This window comes from Eleginops maclovinus, chromosome 13 (genome assembly GCF_036324505.1).
Source record: "Eleginops maclovinus isolate JMC-PN-2008 ecotype Puerto Natales chromosome 13, JC_Emac_rtc_rv5, whole genome shotgun sequence".
NCBI lineage: Eukaryota > Metazoa > Chordata > Actinopteri > Perciformes > Eleginopidae > Eleginops > Eleginops maclovinus.
In genome coordinates this window covers 13,342,222-13,358,870 of record NC_086361.1, presented here as the reverse complement: position 1 = coordinate 13,358,870, position 16,649 = coordinate 13,342,222, and the positions used below count along the sequence as shown (strand labels likewise).

Below are 16,649 nucleotides of genomic sequence, written 5' to 3'. Positions count from 1 at the left end.
AAAGGGTTGTCTCTTCCTATGATGAAGGGGGAAGCAGGAAGGTGTGTGTGTGTGTGTGTGTGTGGGGGGGGGAGTTAACATTGGCAGTCCGGAGACTTTTCTCACAATGATAACATTTCACAGTCATGACACCTAACTGTCAGGAAGATTTCCAACAGGAATGAGTGCTATCATGACTGTTGGTGAATAAAAATACAAAAAACACAGTGATGTGGACATGTATTTCTTTCATTTTTGGTTTATTAAGTGTGTTCTCAAAACAGAAAGCACTATCATAGATTACAATTAGAGAGTACATTTAGATGATGTGGCCAAAGGTTTAAAAAAGCAATCATGATTCTTTTTCTAAGTTTTAACTAAGTTCTTTACAGACTTATTTGTATTTTGGTGTTATTGGGAAAGCATCTGAGTCTTTGTTTCCATCATGTACCTGGAGTTGCAGTTAATTTTCATATTAGCTGTATTCAGTCAAATACTGGGCGGATATGAACAGCTCCACTGTTCCCAAAACCAAAGTAACAGATAGGAAAGACTGATATCTGATACAGTCGTGTGAAAAACATCCTGGTTTGAGACAGTATTTGTATAACTCTGATTATGTTTAAACAGAATTGTAACAGTCAAGACAGACCTTACTAGGTCAGTAGTGCAAAGAGTACATAATGGATATTTATAATGATGATTCAGGTATTTTATCTATACAATATTTTTTTTCATAGGTAAATGTCAGTGTTAATCATGTGTGCAAATGTTGTGCATGCTGGTGGCACACCATGCATGCAGACTTCTGTACCTGCCCCCTAGTGTTGCTTTGAGGAAACATCACTATTTGTTATTTAGCTCTTGAAGTTGTTTTATTATGTTTTTGTCCTGTACATGGTTACATAAAAAGGTGAACAAGGTTTAACAGAAATAAAACATTCTAAAAAGTGCTTTTCGATTAAAAGAAATAAACATTGAACAAATGAACATATTAGTGTACACAATCACTGTCCAGTCCCATTATGTTAATGCTTATGACAGAAATAATGATAATTTACATGTATAAGGTGATGGATAAACCCTAACTTCCAAATCGGCATCATCATGAATACAATGAATAAAAATATCATACAATTACAGAACACCACATACCATAGTTTTCAAATTCAAGTTTTTGTGTTTTAAAGTACTCACCAAAGCCACGTGGGGGCGACATTGCCAAAATCCAGCATCCGCATCATGGTGCATTCACGAGTCCTCCTGTAATTGAAGAGATTGATGTTTCCCATGAATTTTTTCGAATGTTGACTAATAAGTAGGTCATTTGCGTGGACCGTGTAAAATACGTAATTTACCGTGCACTATTCCCGATCAGGCAGGTTGTCTGTTACATGACTTCTTATTCTATGCTTATTTTAGTTTTTGTATGACTGTGACTCTTAATCATTTAAGGTTCTCTATGCATCTTCGCAATGGATCCATTAAAGTTCTTCTTAATTTATCCTAAAAGTGCCGCATTATACTAATGTCTTTGAACGCATCAGTGTCCTTTAGCTGTCTGAGAATTGAGCTGCTGTCACACTTGTGTACGCCTTGCAAACGATACGTACAGTTATTTAAAGGTAAGTACTGCTGTGCTTTTAATATTGTATACGATATAATATTTCGCTGATACTTCTCCTGGTTTAGGGCAACCACAGGCTGAACAAAAATATTCAGTTGATGGTTAGCCAACTAGCTAACGTGTTAGCTGGAGTGAGCTGACGTTAGCCTGGAGGCTAACCCACGCAACAGCTCGTTCATGTTGGTGCAGATAAACACACCGATGTCACCTGGATCACAATGAGCCACATGTGCTGACGTTACTTAGTTTCAAAAAGCTAAAAGGTTGACTGTGTTGGAACAGTCGACTTAGAGGTGGAGAGGATATTGAGTCTCATCAAAAAACAGTAGCTAACAGCTAGCTTGCTAATTGTGTCTGTTTCATCACATTGTTCCTACATCTCAAGACGTACTTAACAGAAGTTGCTCATTATAATATGCCCAATGCTGAGGGCACGAATGCAACACGTTGTTAAATCAGATGGCTCAGATAGCTAACATGCTGTTGTAACAGGTCACAATACTGCTTAGCAGGCAGCATTTCATTAATTAACCATCGCTTGTCACCAGTGAATACATTGCTGACCAATGTCACACTATATATAGACTTTGATGGTAGGCAAGGCTGAATTACCAACAGGAAATGTAGACAATTTCGAAGTCTCTATACCTCCAGGGGTTTGTGTCTCGATCAGTGTGGCAATTTGAGAGTAAGCACCACTAATGTTTATAGGATGTGAGCTGCACTAATAAAGTGCTTGGGTCAAATTATTGGGGCTCATAATTAATTTGCAAGTTTTACCGGATGAACCCCATTAAAAGTTCAGTCTGATTGCATTTTTATAGAGACTCTCCTACACACACACACACTTAACTTTTTTAGTTGAATATTTGTTATCCACCTTAATGTTATAAAAGAAAGGATCTTATTGAAGGGGTCCTCCCTGGATTGTGTGCTGAACCGGAGGAACTAGTTTCTCCCCAACACATAGAGAAACCAGTCTCTTTTTGTATTGGAGGGCAAGATGGAACTTGTTTCCCTCCCAATTCCACCCTCTCAAAAGTGTCAATTGCTAGAAAATCTGTAGCACAATCTGTCAAATGTGGCCCTGTTAGTTTTCTTTGCTAATTAAAACTTGTCACAAAGGAAATAAAACAGAACTAATCATAACACTTAAAACTTGCTTTGGTTGGTTAGTTTTGTCCATCTTGAATGGATTTAGGAAATTCCTTACCCCTCTTAGGCCTAACCCTCATGTAAGTCAAGGTTTTATAACCTTGCCTGCGATTTCCCAGAAACACCTGCCTTTCAGTTCAGGTAAACAGAAACTGTATCTTATTTTCTTTGCCTGACCCTGGCCGGCTGGCAGTGGTTTATTATTTGCTTGTATTTTACAGTGTTTATATCCACCAAACATATACAGTAGATGCCTGTACGAAAGTCCTTGAAACGGGCCTTCAAAATGCTGATGGAAAACAATGAAAGAAATGCCAAAGTTTTCTCTGTCAACCATACTTTGCTTCGCAGTAAACATGGTATTAGGCAAGCCTATTTCTGTGGGAACTGAAATAACTCCAAAATGTTTAACTGACTTATTTATGGTAGATGTCTACCAACACCAAGAATAAAAAGTTAAGAAAAGCTCACAACACTGTGGTTTATCAGTAAACATAAGTCATGTGTCCTTGCTTCCTCCTCTTTAGGCTTTGCCAGAATGGCACGTGGGCATCAAAAACTGCAATCCCAGCAGAAAAATGCAAAGAAACAGGCAGAGATGAAGAAGGCAAAGGGTCATGACCAAAAGACAGCCGCCAAGGCAGCACTAGTGTTCACCTGCCTGGTGTGCCGGGTGAGTATGAAGTCTTTACTATTACAACCCACAGACCAACACCTGACTGAGGGTGCAGCCTGGTAAATAATGCTATGTTATAATGCCAACATTTTAACCCTTATTATGTCATGGTTAGGAAAGTGCTAGAATTAGAATATACTTCCTTAAAAAACGCCTGCTTTTTTTTGTGTTCTACACAATCACTCATGTCTTCTGGTGTCTCAAAGACAGAGTTCATTTAAACCTCTGCGAATAAAATAATTATTTAAACGTAATATTTTGTGAACCCTAAAATGAGAAAGGCTTGTATTTTCACTTGCTAACTCTGATGGTGTTTGGTCTTTTTTATTATCATATTTTTCCAAAGAAGAGGTGTCATTTTTCCTAAATTATAAATTGCTTGATATATTGTCCTTCATGCAGACCCAGATGCCAGACCCCAAAACCTTCAAGCAACACTTTGAGAGCAAGCACCCGAAATCCCCTCTGCCCCCCGAGTTAGAGGGAGTGGAGGCATAAACGATCACCCTGGATACCAAACCCATTCAATACCCTGCACCAACTCTGCACTTGTCTCAGTCTGACAGCAATGGATGAATTGATATAACCAACTAAAATAGTTAGCTATATCTAGGCTTTAACGGGCCAGGTAACACAATGCTTCCCCCTCCTATCCAGTCCTCTTTCACTTGTGTTTAAATATCTTGCGGGGCTAAACTTATATACCGGTTTTAATTTCAGAGCTACTGGAGATCCATGAACCTTTTGAAGTGTTGATTGAACATTTCTCCCTTCCTTCTCTAAGTTTTCCAGAACAATCACTGCCCTGATGTCTTGTGCACATAGGAGTATTTCTTGCTGCTAGCTCTTGTACCTCTAACTCAAGCTTCAATTAATTACATTTTCTGATAAACCTTTAAAAGAAAAAGACACATGTTGTCAAGGCATACAGTGTCTTCAAACAGAGCATGGGATTGGCTTGGGTGAAAAAATTCAGATTTTAAATTTGCTGCAATCAAGGCAATGACAGATGTGACCTTGTGTTTTTTTTTTTAATTTGTGCTTCAAGTATTGAATCAAACTGAGGCTGTCTCATATCAGTTATTCAATATGGAATTCTTCCACGGCGCTGTCTGCCGTGTTAAACTGCAATCTTTCATCTAGCTAATCATAATTTCATGTTGAGTCAAAAAAAATTGAAATTTCACAGGAGGGTGTAAGCAACTTGTGTACACTTGGATATGAATGAATGCTCCAATGATGTATAATAACATTTTATTAAATTTTACTTTGTTGTATATGTGCGTTTCTCTAGAAAATGTTTTCTTCGTTCGTTGAATTCCAGGATATCTGCTTAAGGATTCATCTTGTTTGGTTTTCTGCCTTTTAAAATTCACTTCTAGCTTTTAACGGTTTTGTTGGTCCATTTATTTTTACTGCCAGTTCAATATTTGCGGTCCATTAAAATTGAACACATTTTTATGCTCCTCCACTCACATAGTGTAACTTTATTTTTCTTCCCTTTTGCAATATGTAATTGTAAAGATCTTTGTGGGACATTAGTAGAAGTAGAATCGGAGGATGAAACCCTCTTTATTAGTCACATACATGCACGCACAGTGAAATGTGTCCTCTGTATTTAACCCATCCTAGTACTAGGAGCAGTGGGCAGCTATTGTGCAGTGCCCAGGGAGCAATGGGGAGAGGGGATTGGAGGTGTCCAGTGCCTTGCACAGCAGGGCCCAGGAGGTGAAATGGGAGCTCTCCAAGTAGCAGTCCACTTTCCATATTTCAAGTCTGTTTGGGGACTTGAACCGGCGACCCTATGACTCCCAGTCCAAGCCCCTACTGACTGAGACACTGCTGGACCTTAGCTGCTGTCAACTGTGAATGTGTGATGATTGATGAAAAACGAAAGATAATAGTATACAAAATATTGGGTTTAGCCTTATAGGGCTGAAAGGGGGAAAAAATAACAATAATAATTGACAACTGACTTGAATTTCATCCCAGGTGGCAAATCTGCTCTAATGTTCTTCACTTTGTGTCAACTTCTGGTTAAGGAAAACATTTCACTGTGGGTGCTTTTTGAATTTTCTCTAGGGTAAATTGCAAATCCAAGAAATTGATGTTGGGTTCTAAAATGCTTGAAACTTCATTTGGAGAAAAAACCTTATTCCAAATTTGTAATAATTTAAGCATCTTGTTGATAGCTATTTTAAATGTAAACCATTTATAAAATAGCAGCATTAAATCCGATGCGATGGAATAGCTGAAACCAACTGTCATAAAAGCTTTGCATCATCTGCTGCTATCAACAGTAAATGACTTGAAATGCAGCACATTATAATTAACTAAATCAATTAATGCTAAGTCATTCGAGCAGCTGAAATGAATGTCTTTGAGTCTTTTTCATCACAAGCATTCATTTCCGCCGATCTCTTTTTTTTTCCAGCTGTGACAGATGCTTCAGTTCAGCTCTGACTCTGAAAAGATGTGTTGTCCCTCTATTGCCTTGACTGGTGTTACTAGCGTGCCTTATATTCAGCGTGTCTGAGTCTGAGCAATAATGTTCAGAATCAGAAGTACTTGATTTATCCCAAACTGGGAATTTTTTGCGTTGCAGCAGCGAAATACAAAGAGACGCAAAACAAATACAAATAATTAGAACTAAAAAATAAAGTAAAAATGAAAATGAAATATGCAAATGTACAAAAATGCAATAATAATATAGTGTAATAGTTGTTTTCCTGTTTAATCTGAGTTCTTTTACTGTTTAATCTGAGTATTCAGTGCCTTGCTGCATGTTTTTTCAATGAGTGGCTCACCTAAATGAGTCATCAGCCACATTGTTCCTCACACTCAATACACCTTTTTTTTTCTGTCTGTACACATGTAGCCTTTAAAAAAAAAAAAGAGAGAGACCTGTTCATTCATGTAAGCACACTCACATCCTCTCTGTCCTTTGTGTGTTATGGCCCCTAACATGGAGGAGCACAAAATGATTAGTAAGAATAGTAGGTATAAGAATTAATAAAATACTCATCAGGCTATAAATGATCTATTCCCAGGCAGCACATGTCTCAGTGTTAAGAGACACTGGAAACCAGGGACTGCTCTGGTGACAGTGTTTGCTTCAGGTTAATTTAGCCCGATTTATAAACAACTGTTTTTAATTCGGTTTTATATATCTGTGAAATGCTTCGGAACTTGGGAAATAAAGTGATAATTTACTTTTGAAATTCTGATGTTTGTTCAGGACCGCAGCACAAATAGCTTGTACTTTTAGTTTGTATTCTATTTACCAGGGCCTCTGTTTTTTGGGTGCACTCATCACTTTTAATCCGGGTTGGCTACACCTAGCAATTATGGTCATTATCGATTAATACATGAATCAATAATGTATTGTTGCTAATGTATTAACATGCATATAGTGTCATCCTACTGTGATTCATGTATTATGCCAATAGTGTGTGTAAGGAGCTCTCACTTAAAACAAATAGTCTCAGAAGGCCCTTTTTTCGTGTTTATTTGTATTTTTCCTTAGTGATCAAACAAACACTAACTTCAAAGTGAACACATATAGCCTTACCCATCAACATGATCTCTATAGAGACACAGTTTCCATAGCGACAGCTAGCATTTAGACACAGAGATGGGGATGGATCACTTTGGGTTTGCATTGTTGTTTCCACCCCAAAATTAGACAAATAAAATGCAATAATAAAATAAAAATGTTTCATGTTTCTGAATATTTATGAAAGATGGAACCACACACGACCTAGCTAAATAACCTATACGATTCTTCATTAAAAAGTATTTTTACACAATAACTATAATTCTAAAACACTACCGAATTTCGTCTAGTATCATTATTTCGTCAATACCTAAGATAGAAAGTAACTACATCTCCCATGAGGCTTTGCGGATAGTTGGACAAACGCTCTTTAGATATTTTTTTCACTTCATACAACATTCTTCTCTCTTTTTGCACTATTTTATTTATGTTATTTGCACCATGTATGTTGAGTTGTTGGAGGAGCACGCGACATAAGATTTTCATTGCCAACATATACGCTGTATCTGCTGTGCATATGACAAATAAAGCCTTGAACCTTGAACCTTGAACCATTTAAAACTATTTACAAGTAGATGATTTCAAAAGCAGAAATAAAACAAAAAACCGTAATAAATAGTGTTTTCTAAAGTAATGTTTACTTAATTTAAAATGGGATTTTTTAAAAATAACATTAGATTGCTTGAAACTTAAAAATAAATAAAATAAAAGATAATTGTCCACCGACTGTTACCATGGCTTTAAATCTTTTGCCTCTAAATTTGGTTGCCATAGCAACCCGAGTCTGACGTCATCTGTCCCAGCGAGACCCTGCTGCTGTGTCTTTGATTGGAGGGAAACCCCGTGGACGAGCGGGAGAGATCATCAGCTGTGCTGCCGGGAATCAGGAACAACATCATCTAACGACACTCGCAGGTTTGTTCTCCTATTTACTCCTCATTTTTGCTGATATTATGAAGATTAAAACGTTATTTTGTAATCCGTGTGCTTAGACAGTTCTTTAAATTTAGCTTGAATCGTTGCTACTGTGGACTGTAAAAGGAAACCAGTGATGCTCCACTTAGTCATTGTTCGCCGCTTAACGTACTGAATGTGGAGTGTTACTGCACTTGTAACCCATCTAATTCTTTTACACCCTGTAAATGCTGCTTTTAGTGTACCCCATTCACTTTTTTACTAAATGAAGCCACCCGACATTAATGTATAACGCTCGCTGAAATAATTTGCTCTGGGTGTTTTCCGGGAACCGAAAAAGGGCGTTCACTTTGGACTGAAATAAGCCAAGCTCCTTTCATTCCGGTCAAACTGAGTCTGTCACACCATTATTGGGTTTATCTGTATATTGTAACATATTCAGGCATTGGAATAATTAAGCCATATTATATAGCAAGGCCTGCGTCCTTGCTTGCCGCACACAGAACTGTGGTGTGTGTTGTGTGTGTGTGTGTGTGTGTGTGTGTGTGCGCGCGCGTATGCGTGTTTGTGTGACGTGAAACTGGGTGGCCGACATTCCTCTGAAGGGTGCAGGTGTCTGCTGGTAAATCTGACTCACTGATCGTGGGATTTTAGCACAATTGGTCTCCTGCGATTTTCAAAAGGAGACAAATGTAAAGTGATAATTAGCAAATGGTGTTCTTATTTCTATACAGTTTACAGACCTGTAGTTATGATAAAATGAAGCAAGTAAAACCTTTAAAGTAACAACTATGACTCATAGCTATGATTTATCAATGGACAGAACATGCATATGTAAGAAATGTAATAAGATGTATTTCATGTCATTTATCAAGCAAATTGAAGAACACACACTGGTTTCAGCTTCAGTAATATAAACATATCCTGCTTTTTTGTGTCAAACACAACCATGATGATTTCCAAAATGATTTATAGTTTTGGATTATTGTCTGGAAAAAACCAGAGCAATTTGAAGACAGAAGACAGAAAACGGATCATGTTGCAATGGAACTTTCAATATTGTTGCCTACTATAATAATAACCACCCTTTTTGTGTTCGATTCATCTTACTTAAAAAAACCAAAAGAAATGTCTATTCTATTTCTTAATCCATTTCTGAAGTAAAACCAAACTAATCACTTCTCTTGGGGTATTAGTGACACCACTTCAATGCCAAGTCAATTTAGTGACTGCAAATGAAGAAAGCAGGGTGAGATCCAAAAACTATTTAAAAAAATCTGGTGTGCACACACCCTGAACATACCTACTAATGTGGGAAATCCAAGCAGTGCGAGAGATGCTATAACAATATTACTTGAATATTTCAGGTGATACTGACCATTAGAGAGAACTATTTGGTACTATTCAGCATTTATTTTGTCACGCAATTAACATCAAAATCTTTTAAATGTGTGTTAACCAGTGGCATCCAACCAGAATCCATGCAAAAACCATTGAAAAACCACAGGGAAACTGTTAGTTGTAAAATGCAAACTGATTTCCTGGTTAAGACTTGTTCCCTCAGCACTCGTACAACTTCCTGTCAACTGATGTTATTTTTGTATCTCCAATTGTCTGTTTGCACTTGCCAGGGACCAGTTTTCTTTAAAAAAACGTACAAAGGAACGGCAGTGTGATACATGCACTGTCATAGTTCATTCAAGTTAAATGATCATATCCCTCCCCCTTCCTCACCATGTTGCACCTTTCCCTCTCCTTGTTCCTGCCCTCCCCCATACACTCTCCTGTCTTCCTAATCCGTCTCCTGTCCTCTTTGTGTTGTCCTTCCCGACCCCCTCTCCTCTTGCCTTCCTTCCTCAGCCCACACAGGAGCCATGGCAGACCATGATGAGCATGTACAGCGAGCCAAACTGTCTGAGCAGGCCGAGCGCTACGATGACATGGCTGAGGCCATGAAGGCTGTTACACAGCAGTGCTCGGAGCTCAGCAACGAGGAGCGCAACCTGCTTTCTGTTGCCTACAAGAATGTGGTGGGGGCTCGGAGGTCCGCCTGGAGGGTGGTATCCAGCATTGAGCAGAAAAGTGAGGACACCAAAAAATGTGCACAGGCCACAGTGTACAGAGAGGCTATCGAGAAAGAGCTGAACGATATCTGCAAAGAAGTGCTGGTAAGCTGCAGAGATCATGTAACGGTGCAAAATAGGGTGGAAGGAAGTAGAGAGCAAATGCTTGAACCAAGATTTACAGATGAATAGCTTAAAAAATGAATTAAGTGGCCTAGATAGAGCTGTTTTTCTAGTGAAGCGTTACAACAGAGAGAATGAGTGAGGGACTGCATTTAATTATCCTGTCCATGACAACTGTATGCAACACTAGTGAGATGCACTGAATTTAAGTTGGTTACTGCCTGTATGTGCTGGTGGTAACGCCAGTATGAGTGGTAGGGATCTAAAACGGGCAGTGTAAATATTCACTTACAACATGTAGTCATGTGTTTCTGGATACCTCATATTTGAGGGGGAAAAGTTGGGATAAAATATAAGTATAGTGGTGCTGTCTTTGTGTGCTGGAGCCTTCTAAACATGGACTACTTTGAGCCTCATGTTTGAAATCATTCTACCCTGCCCCCCGAGATGTTCAGATAACACACATACAAACAAACCTGTGAACTGTCTTAAAGATTTTGTTTTCGAAATGAACAACTCATTCACTGCCATTTACTTTACTACACAATTTGAACAAAAGGCTGTTGTTGTGTCGTATAAGAGTGAAATATGGTTATGTTGTGTGTGCCATTATGCTCTGTTTAATGTTTCATATCGCTTTTATGATATCTTTCGTCCTGACTTTCTTGATTGTTTTTTTTTATTTACGCTAATGTTCAATGAATGGAAGAAATGGGCAAATTGCAACAGAGGATAAAGTTATCCTTTAAAGCAAATTGGTGGGTAAAATGTTCAGGTTTAACACAACCCTAAACATTCTCTTAAGTTGTTATCTTATTTCAAACTGCTTGTGCATTTGTCTGTTGAGTTTCAACAAGCATTTTAACAATCATTTTGCACACATTGCAGGGTCTGCTAAACGAATATCTGATCCCAAACGCTGGCCCTGCTGACAGCAAAGTCTTCTACCTGAAGATGAAGGGAGACTACTTCCGCTACCTGGCTGAGGTGGCTAGCGGAGACTCAAAGACGGGTGAGTAAAGCATTTTGAGGGTTTTTTTGTCATCATACTTGCCATTAGCCTCTCCATTAACCCCAGGATACACTCGGGAAGGGTGAGTTATTAGGCTCAGGGTTCATTACTAGTGCATTTCAAATTATTCCACCGCTAAAAACAACACATTTCTACTGATTAACAGTCCCTTAATTATTAAATCATATTACACATATTCGATTAATTAACACATTCACATTCCGCTCTGCATTTTGCAGCTTAAACTGTGTACCCTTTCGCCTGGAATATGACCATAGCCTTAATCATGGCCTTAAACTTCCTCGTATTTGTGTAATATTATTTTACGACTGGTGCACCAAGCTTCGATTGGTCAGCAGATGATGCTTTTAAACAAGGGGATCTTTGATCTCAAACCTGTTATAAAGTGTGCAGCGTAAGTTACCGTGATGAGACACCCTGGTGGGAAATGAACGGCTGTTGAGGACAGATAACCAGAAGAGGTATCCCTGAAATGACCTTGCTAAACCCAAATCTTGCTTCTGGCCACTGGTTTTCCTCAGGCCAGAACACTTCAGAGCATCCCCGTCCTTGACCTACAATTGTCAGTCGTAATGCACACAAGGTCTGCTGCGTGGGTATAATGGCAAAGGGAGCTGCAACATGGTGTTTGCTGCGACTAGTGGAAGAGACATTTTGAGTTTAGTTGTTTTTTTTGCTAGTATTTCTCCTTCATGTCAGAATTAAATCATCTTCAACTCTGTTGTGTATTTATCGACACACATGTTTTATCATCTTTGCTTAGGGCACTTTGTGATCCATAGTTTTACAATCTGGCTTTTGGCTGTTAATAGTAAACGCAGAAGACACTGCTAACATGAGTCTTTGATCTTTTAAAATGTTTAAAAGGCTTTTTCCTTCACTCTGTGATGAGCAGTTAATTGTCTTTGTCGTTGGTGGTTCATATTGCTGAAATCTTTCATTACTGTAAAATGCTGACCAAAACCAAGTGGATTAGTTGATCATTTGTGGACCGAATGAATGCATTTTGGGCATAAGCAGGGCTTAGGTGACGAATCTAGGAGTTGAACTCTGTGCAGGCTTTTAGTTGTGCTACCAAACTAAGTGTAAGTATTGGCATATGTGGTTTTGATTGCCTGAAAGAAGTTTGAGAAGCAGGAACATGCACCATCACGCACATACAGAGTCTGCACAAAGGAATGTACTTGTATCCAGTGCCGTCAACTATGATGTGAACGAACCTCAAGAGATAGTTCTTTCCCATTTTAGTAAAACCTGCTAACTGATTGATTTCTCTTTCTATGTACAGAAATCATCAAGGATTCACAAGGAGCCTACCAAGAGGCCTTTGACATCAGCGTTGAACACATGCAGGCGACACATCCCATCCGCCTAGGCCTCGCTCTCAACTTCTCTGTCTTCTTCTACGAGATCGTCAACTCGCCGGAAAAAGCCTGCAAGCTGGCCAAGGATGTAAGAACCGCTCTTTTCTCGACTTTGATTCCGACTTGAACCACATGTTTTCAAGACTCTTTTTGCATTTTGTTAGTTTTTAAATATATGTTTTTACCGGAAGAACCTTTTTAGTCATCAAACGTCTGGATCTTTAGTTTTCAGAGAAACAAGCTGGGAAAATGTTTGTCAGTAGCTCATCCCCCTTGCTTACTGGGGGAACACAGATTTCAAAGTGAATCTTTGTTATTTGGTGTTTATGCCAACTTTACTGACAGGTACAGCTGTTTTGGTGAGGAGACCTCTGATGATAATATGGCTCCCAGTACCAATAAAAACAATGAAGTGTTTCTAAATGGGAGAAGCTGGCTGCAATGATAAACTTCCATGGGCCACCTCACTGTCTGCTGTTTGTGTTCTGATTTTTTCCCAAGCGGTAGCAGTTCCATATTGTGTACATAATGAGCATTAATAAACACACATAGGTCTCAAGGTTACCTGCGGGATTGGTATGTGTGGCTGTGTCATTATAAGTGACACTATAACTATAAGACCTTGGTTTTACACATTTTGTGCAGGCAAGTGTATTCCCTCCATCATTCTTAACTATCCCGTGGACAGTTTGTGTTGGGCAGAAATACACTATACACTACTAAGTACAGCAGGAATGTAAGATGTAATCTTAAACCTTGTTCTTGGCTGTTTGCTTTTGTCCTTTCTTTCGTCATAATCTTTTCTTTTAGTTTTTCCCTGCTTTTTAAAAAATTTAAATCAATCTAAATTTGGTTCCCATTTTTTGGAGGCCTAAACATGTGTTTTTTTGGAAGCACTAATGGCTGTCTGTGTCTCTTCCAGGCTTTTGATCAAGCCCTTCCACTGCTGGACTCCCTCACCGCTGACTCCTACAAAGACTCCACCTTGATCATGCAGCTGCTCCGTGACAATCTGACAGTAAGTTTGTCATCTTCTTTTCAGCAGCTGTGTCTTAAAATGTCACCTTCTGATCTCCCTTATCTCCGTCCTGGTTCGCTTCATTTTCACTTCCAACTCTTCTGACTCTACTAAATGTTTTAAATATTGAAGTGTTTCCCATTGTTCTATGTTTGCACTCATCTCAATATCACTTTCTTAATTGCAGCTGTGGCAGTCAGATGCCCAGGCTGAAGAGCAGGAGCAGGAACAGGAGGAGGGGAACAAGGATAAGGATAAGGAAAACAAAGACGACGATGATAAAAAAGAAGATAAGAAGGAGGACGCAACTGAGTTGAACTAATATTCAGAAGGAAAGAAAAAGCAAGAAAAACACACATTTTTTACCTCTCACCAGCCTAAGTTGTGTGTATGTGTGTGGCTGTGTGTGCACATGCACAGATATGTATGTTTACACTCCACTCACAATGTGTAAAGTACAGGATGTGTATGCAGATACACTGAAGTGTATGTGTGTTACTTGTTTGAGCACCTCCACAGAGAAAAGAATGGGATAGATCTGTGTTTTGTTTCTTTTGAATATACTTGTTGTGTCAAACAGTGGATGTTTATTTTTTTATTTTTTTGTTAATTGTTTAGTCCAAATGATGTCCCTCCGTTTAAATCCAAATCTGCCCCATGTTCTTTAACCGTATTCACCGTAGCAAACTGCTGCTGTTGCAGGAAAACACAAACACAAAAACCTCTGAGTGTAATTTTGATAAATTGTATGTTTTTACCTGAACTCAATATTTACAATCATTGTGACATGCGGGTCTAAAAAAATAATAAGTTGAAGCATATACACAGTTAAAGAAATTACATTTAAAAATATGGTTACAGCAATCTGAATTTGCGAAATTAAAGGTCTCAACCGACAAAAGCAGTGATCATATGTGATGGAAAGATTTACCTTGGTAAAGATCTATTAACGTATTGGTTGTATACATCCTGCCCTGTTGGTGTCTACACTACACTGGTGTAGCAGATAGTGTTTTTATGGATGGTACTCTTGTCATGGCTCTGTGCATTTGGGCATAGGAAAGGTTTTCTGTATGAATGACCTCTTGGGAATACTGTATTTAAACTTTGGTTTGGTTGAGGGTTACATTCCATTTTACTGACATCTAAACTTGGTGAAATGTGTACACTATAATTTCCTGCTATTCTCAATAACACATGACAAGGTATGGATAGCCTAAGATTAAGTGAACAACTTGACAAGAGGCGCGATACTGTAACTTTTGATATTTTATCTTTTCAGCATTGCAGATGATACTTTTGCCATGTGCTCTCATGAGGCTTTCTACTCTTTTTCTATTCAGGTGTTTTGTATTTTCTTTCGGTGTATTTTATTCCCTTGATTATTGATTTGACTCCTGGAATGTATGTTTCTCAGTAGTATGGTGTGAGGGTTAGCCGTGCTTTGAAACTGGCAGTTTTTGCTTAGGATTTAGCTTGAACCAGGTGGTTTACAGTAACATTTACCTTCCTTGAAAGTACATTGTGAAAAAACTAAAACATGCCTGATTTATTAAAGTAACTTGGTAGGAAGCTGCGTTATGACAATTTAGTAGTGACAAAGTAGTGCCAGTTTCTTATAATTAACAGTAACTTGGTTTTGAAAAGATGGGATGCAGGATTCAGAATTAACCCTCTGAGTATGTTATTTTGTTATGTGCTTTCATGTAAGTGGAATTAAATCATTAAAACCAAGTGTGCTGTGTTTGCTCTCTGTGGAATAACATTTTTTTTACAATGTATTAATGCAAATGAAGCTGTGTGTCAAGTTTTATCATGCCAAGACATCTTCAGAGTTATCGGAGAATAACCCATCTAAAGGCATATTTCACCCAGAAAATTATCATTTTTACTCATCCTTTGTTACCTAGAATAGATCTATTTTTCTCACATGACTCCATTTTGAAAACGAGCCGAAAGGTCTTGATAAAATGAGAAACACGACACCATTTTTATTTTTTCATGGGGGCACAAATGAAAAAACAGTTTTCCCTAAGAATTCAATGAGTTACTGAAACACGAATTGCCATTTTGTGAAATATTTATTTTAAAGCATTGTATTAAAGCGAAATAACTACTGGTGAATGTCCTGAGCAAATAGAACCGCCTTCAACAGAGGCTGGTTTAAAGTTAGAACTATTATCTATCAAATTTAGACTGAACACAACTTTGGATTTCAAAGGATTAAAAGGGGTTATTTGTAATGTGCATTATAGCTACTGTATAGTTTTGGCAGGCTCCTCCAACAATGCAACATATGATAAACCACACAAAAAAGTAAAAGACAAAATGGTTCAAGTAAGTCGCCATGTAAAAAAAATGTAATTGAATGAACTGAATGTTAAATTAAGCTGATGAGAGGCCAGTGGGAAAGACCTGTGAGATATAAACAATATGAAACCAACATTGTTTATTTGATCTTATTACCTCCCTTGATTCTGGTGAATTAAAAATAATCAGAAGAAAAGCACAATGGAAAAGGCAGCAGAGCTCTGGTTTGAGTTTAGCTTTTCCCTGACAACACTGCCCTCTGCAGATGGAGATGGCTTTGAGGGCCATGTTGTGATACATCTTTAGATGTCATTTTGTTTATGTTAAGCTTGACTCACCACAACCCTTTCATAATCTGCAGTGATATGTTCCCTGTCAGTGTTGAACTATAATGCTTTAGTATCCATATTTTCTGCTGCATTATGTTGCATTTTACTGCTGTAAATGTTTAAATGTGTGCTCTTTATTAGTATGTTTAATCTACAGCCAAAGCATCATTTTCTTTAAGATCATCATGTTTGTATCATCCTGTGAAAATCATGTATCCCTAAAAAGTAAACTTTTCATGTGCTCAGAATAACAGCCGATTGCAACATTGCAACCAAACATTTTATAGCTGACTCAAGAGAGGGTTTAAAATGTTTATTAAGCCTAACAAGTAGAAGCATGGCTTAACACAAAAAGCACCAATTCAATGTTCAGGTTCAGAAACACTTAAATTCATCACATCTAGAGATACATGGTTTTCACTGGACAGTAAGAGTGAATAAATGACTATATTTGCCTTTTAGATGTAGTGGAGTAAAAGTATACACTTGAAATGAAATACT

At 38.1% G+C, this 16,649-nt stretch overlaps 2 protein-coding genes across 2 annotated transcripts; both read left to right on the top strand.

Annotated features, from left to right (window-relative positions):
* The first annotated feature begins 1,444 nt into the window (after positions 1-1,444).
* znf706 (zinc finger protein 706) lies at positions 1,445-4,714 on the top strand. The gene is made up of 3 exons (XM_063899549.1): positions 1,445-1,604; positions 3,289-3,434; positions 3,840-4,714. The coding sequence occupies exons 1-3, from the start codon at positions 1,508-1,510 to the stop codon at positions 3,933-3,935; spliced, it is 339 nt and encodes a 112-aa protein (XP_063755619.1). The 5' UTR covers positions 1,445-1,507; the 3' UTR covers positions 3,936-4,714.
* Positions 4,715-7,750: 3,036 nt separating this feature from the next.
* Positions 7,751-15,243, top strand: LOC134875118 (14-3-3-like protein). The gene is made up of 6 exons (XM_063899548.1): positions 7,751-7,908; positions 9,769-10,076; positions 10,983-11,106; positions 12,416-12,579; positions 13,414-13,509; positions 13,697-15,243. Exons 2-6 carry the CDS (start codon positions 9,783-9,785, stop codon positions 13,829-13,831), a joined length of 813 nt encoding a protein of 270 aa, XP_063755618.1. The 5' UTR covers positions 7,751-7,908; positions 9,769-9,782; the 3' UTR covers positions 13,832-15,243.
* The last annotated feature ends 1,406 nt before the right edge of the window (positions 15,244-16,649 follow it).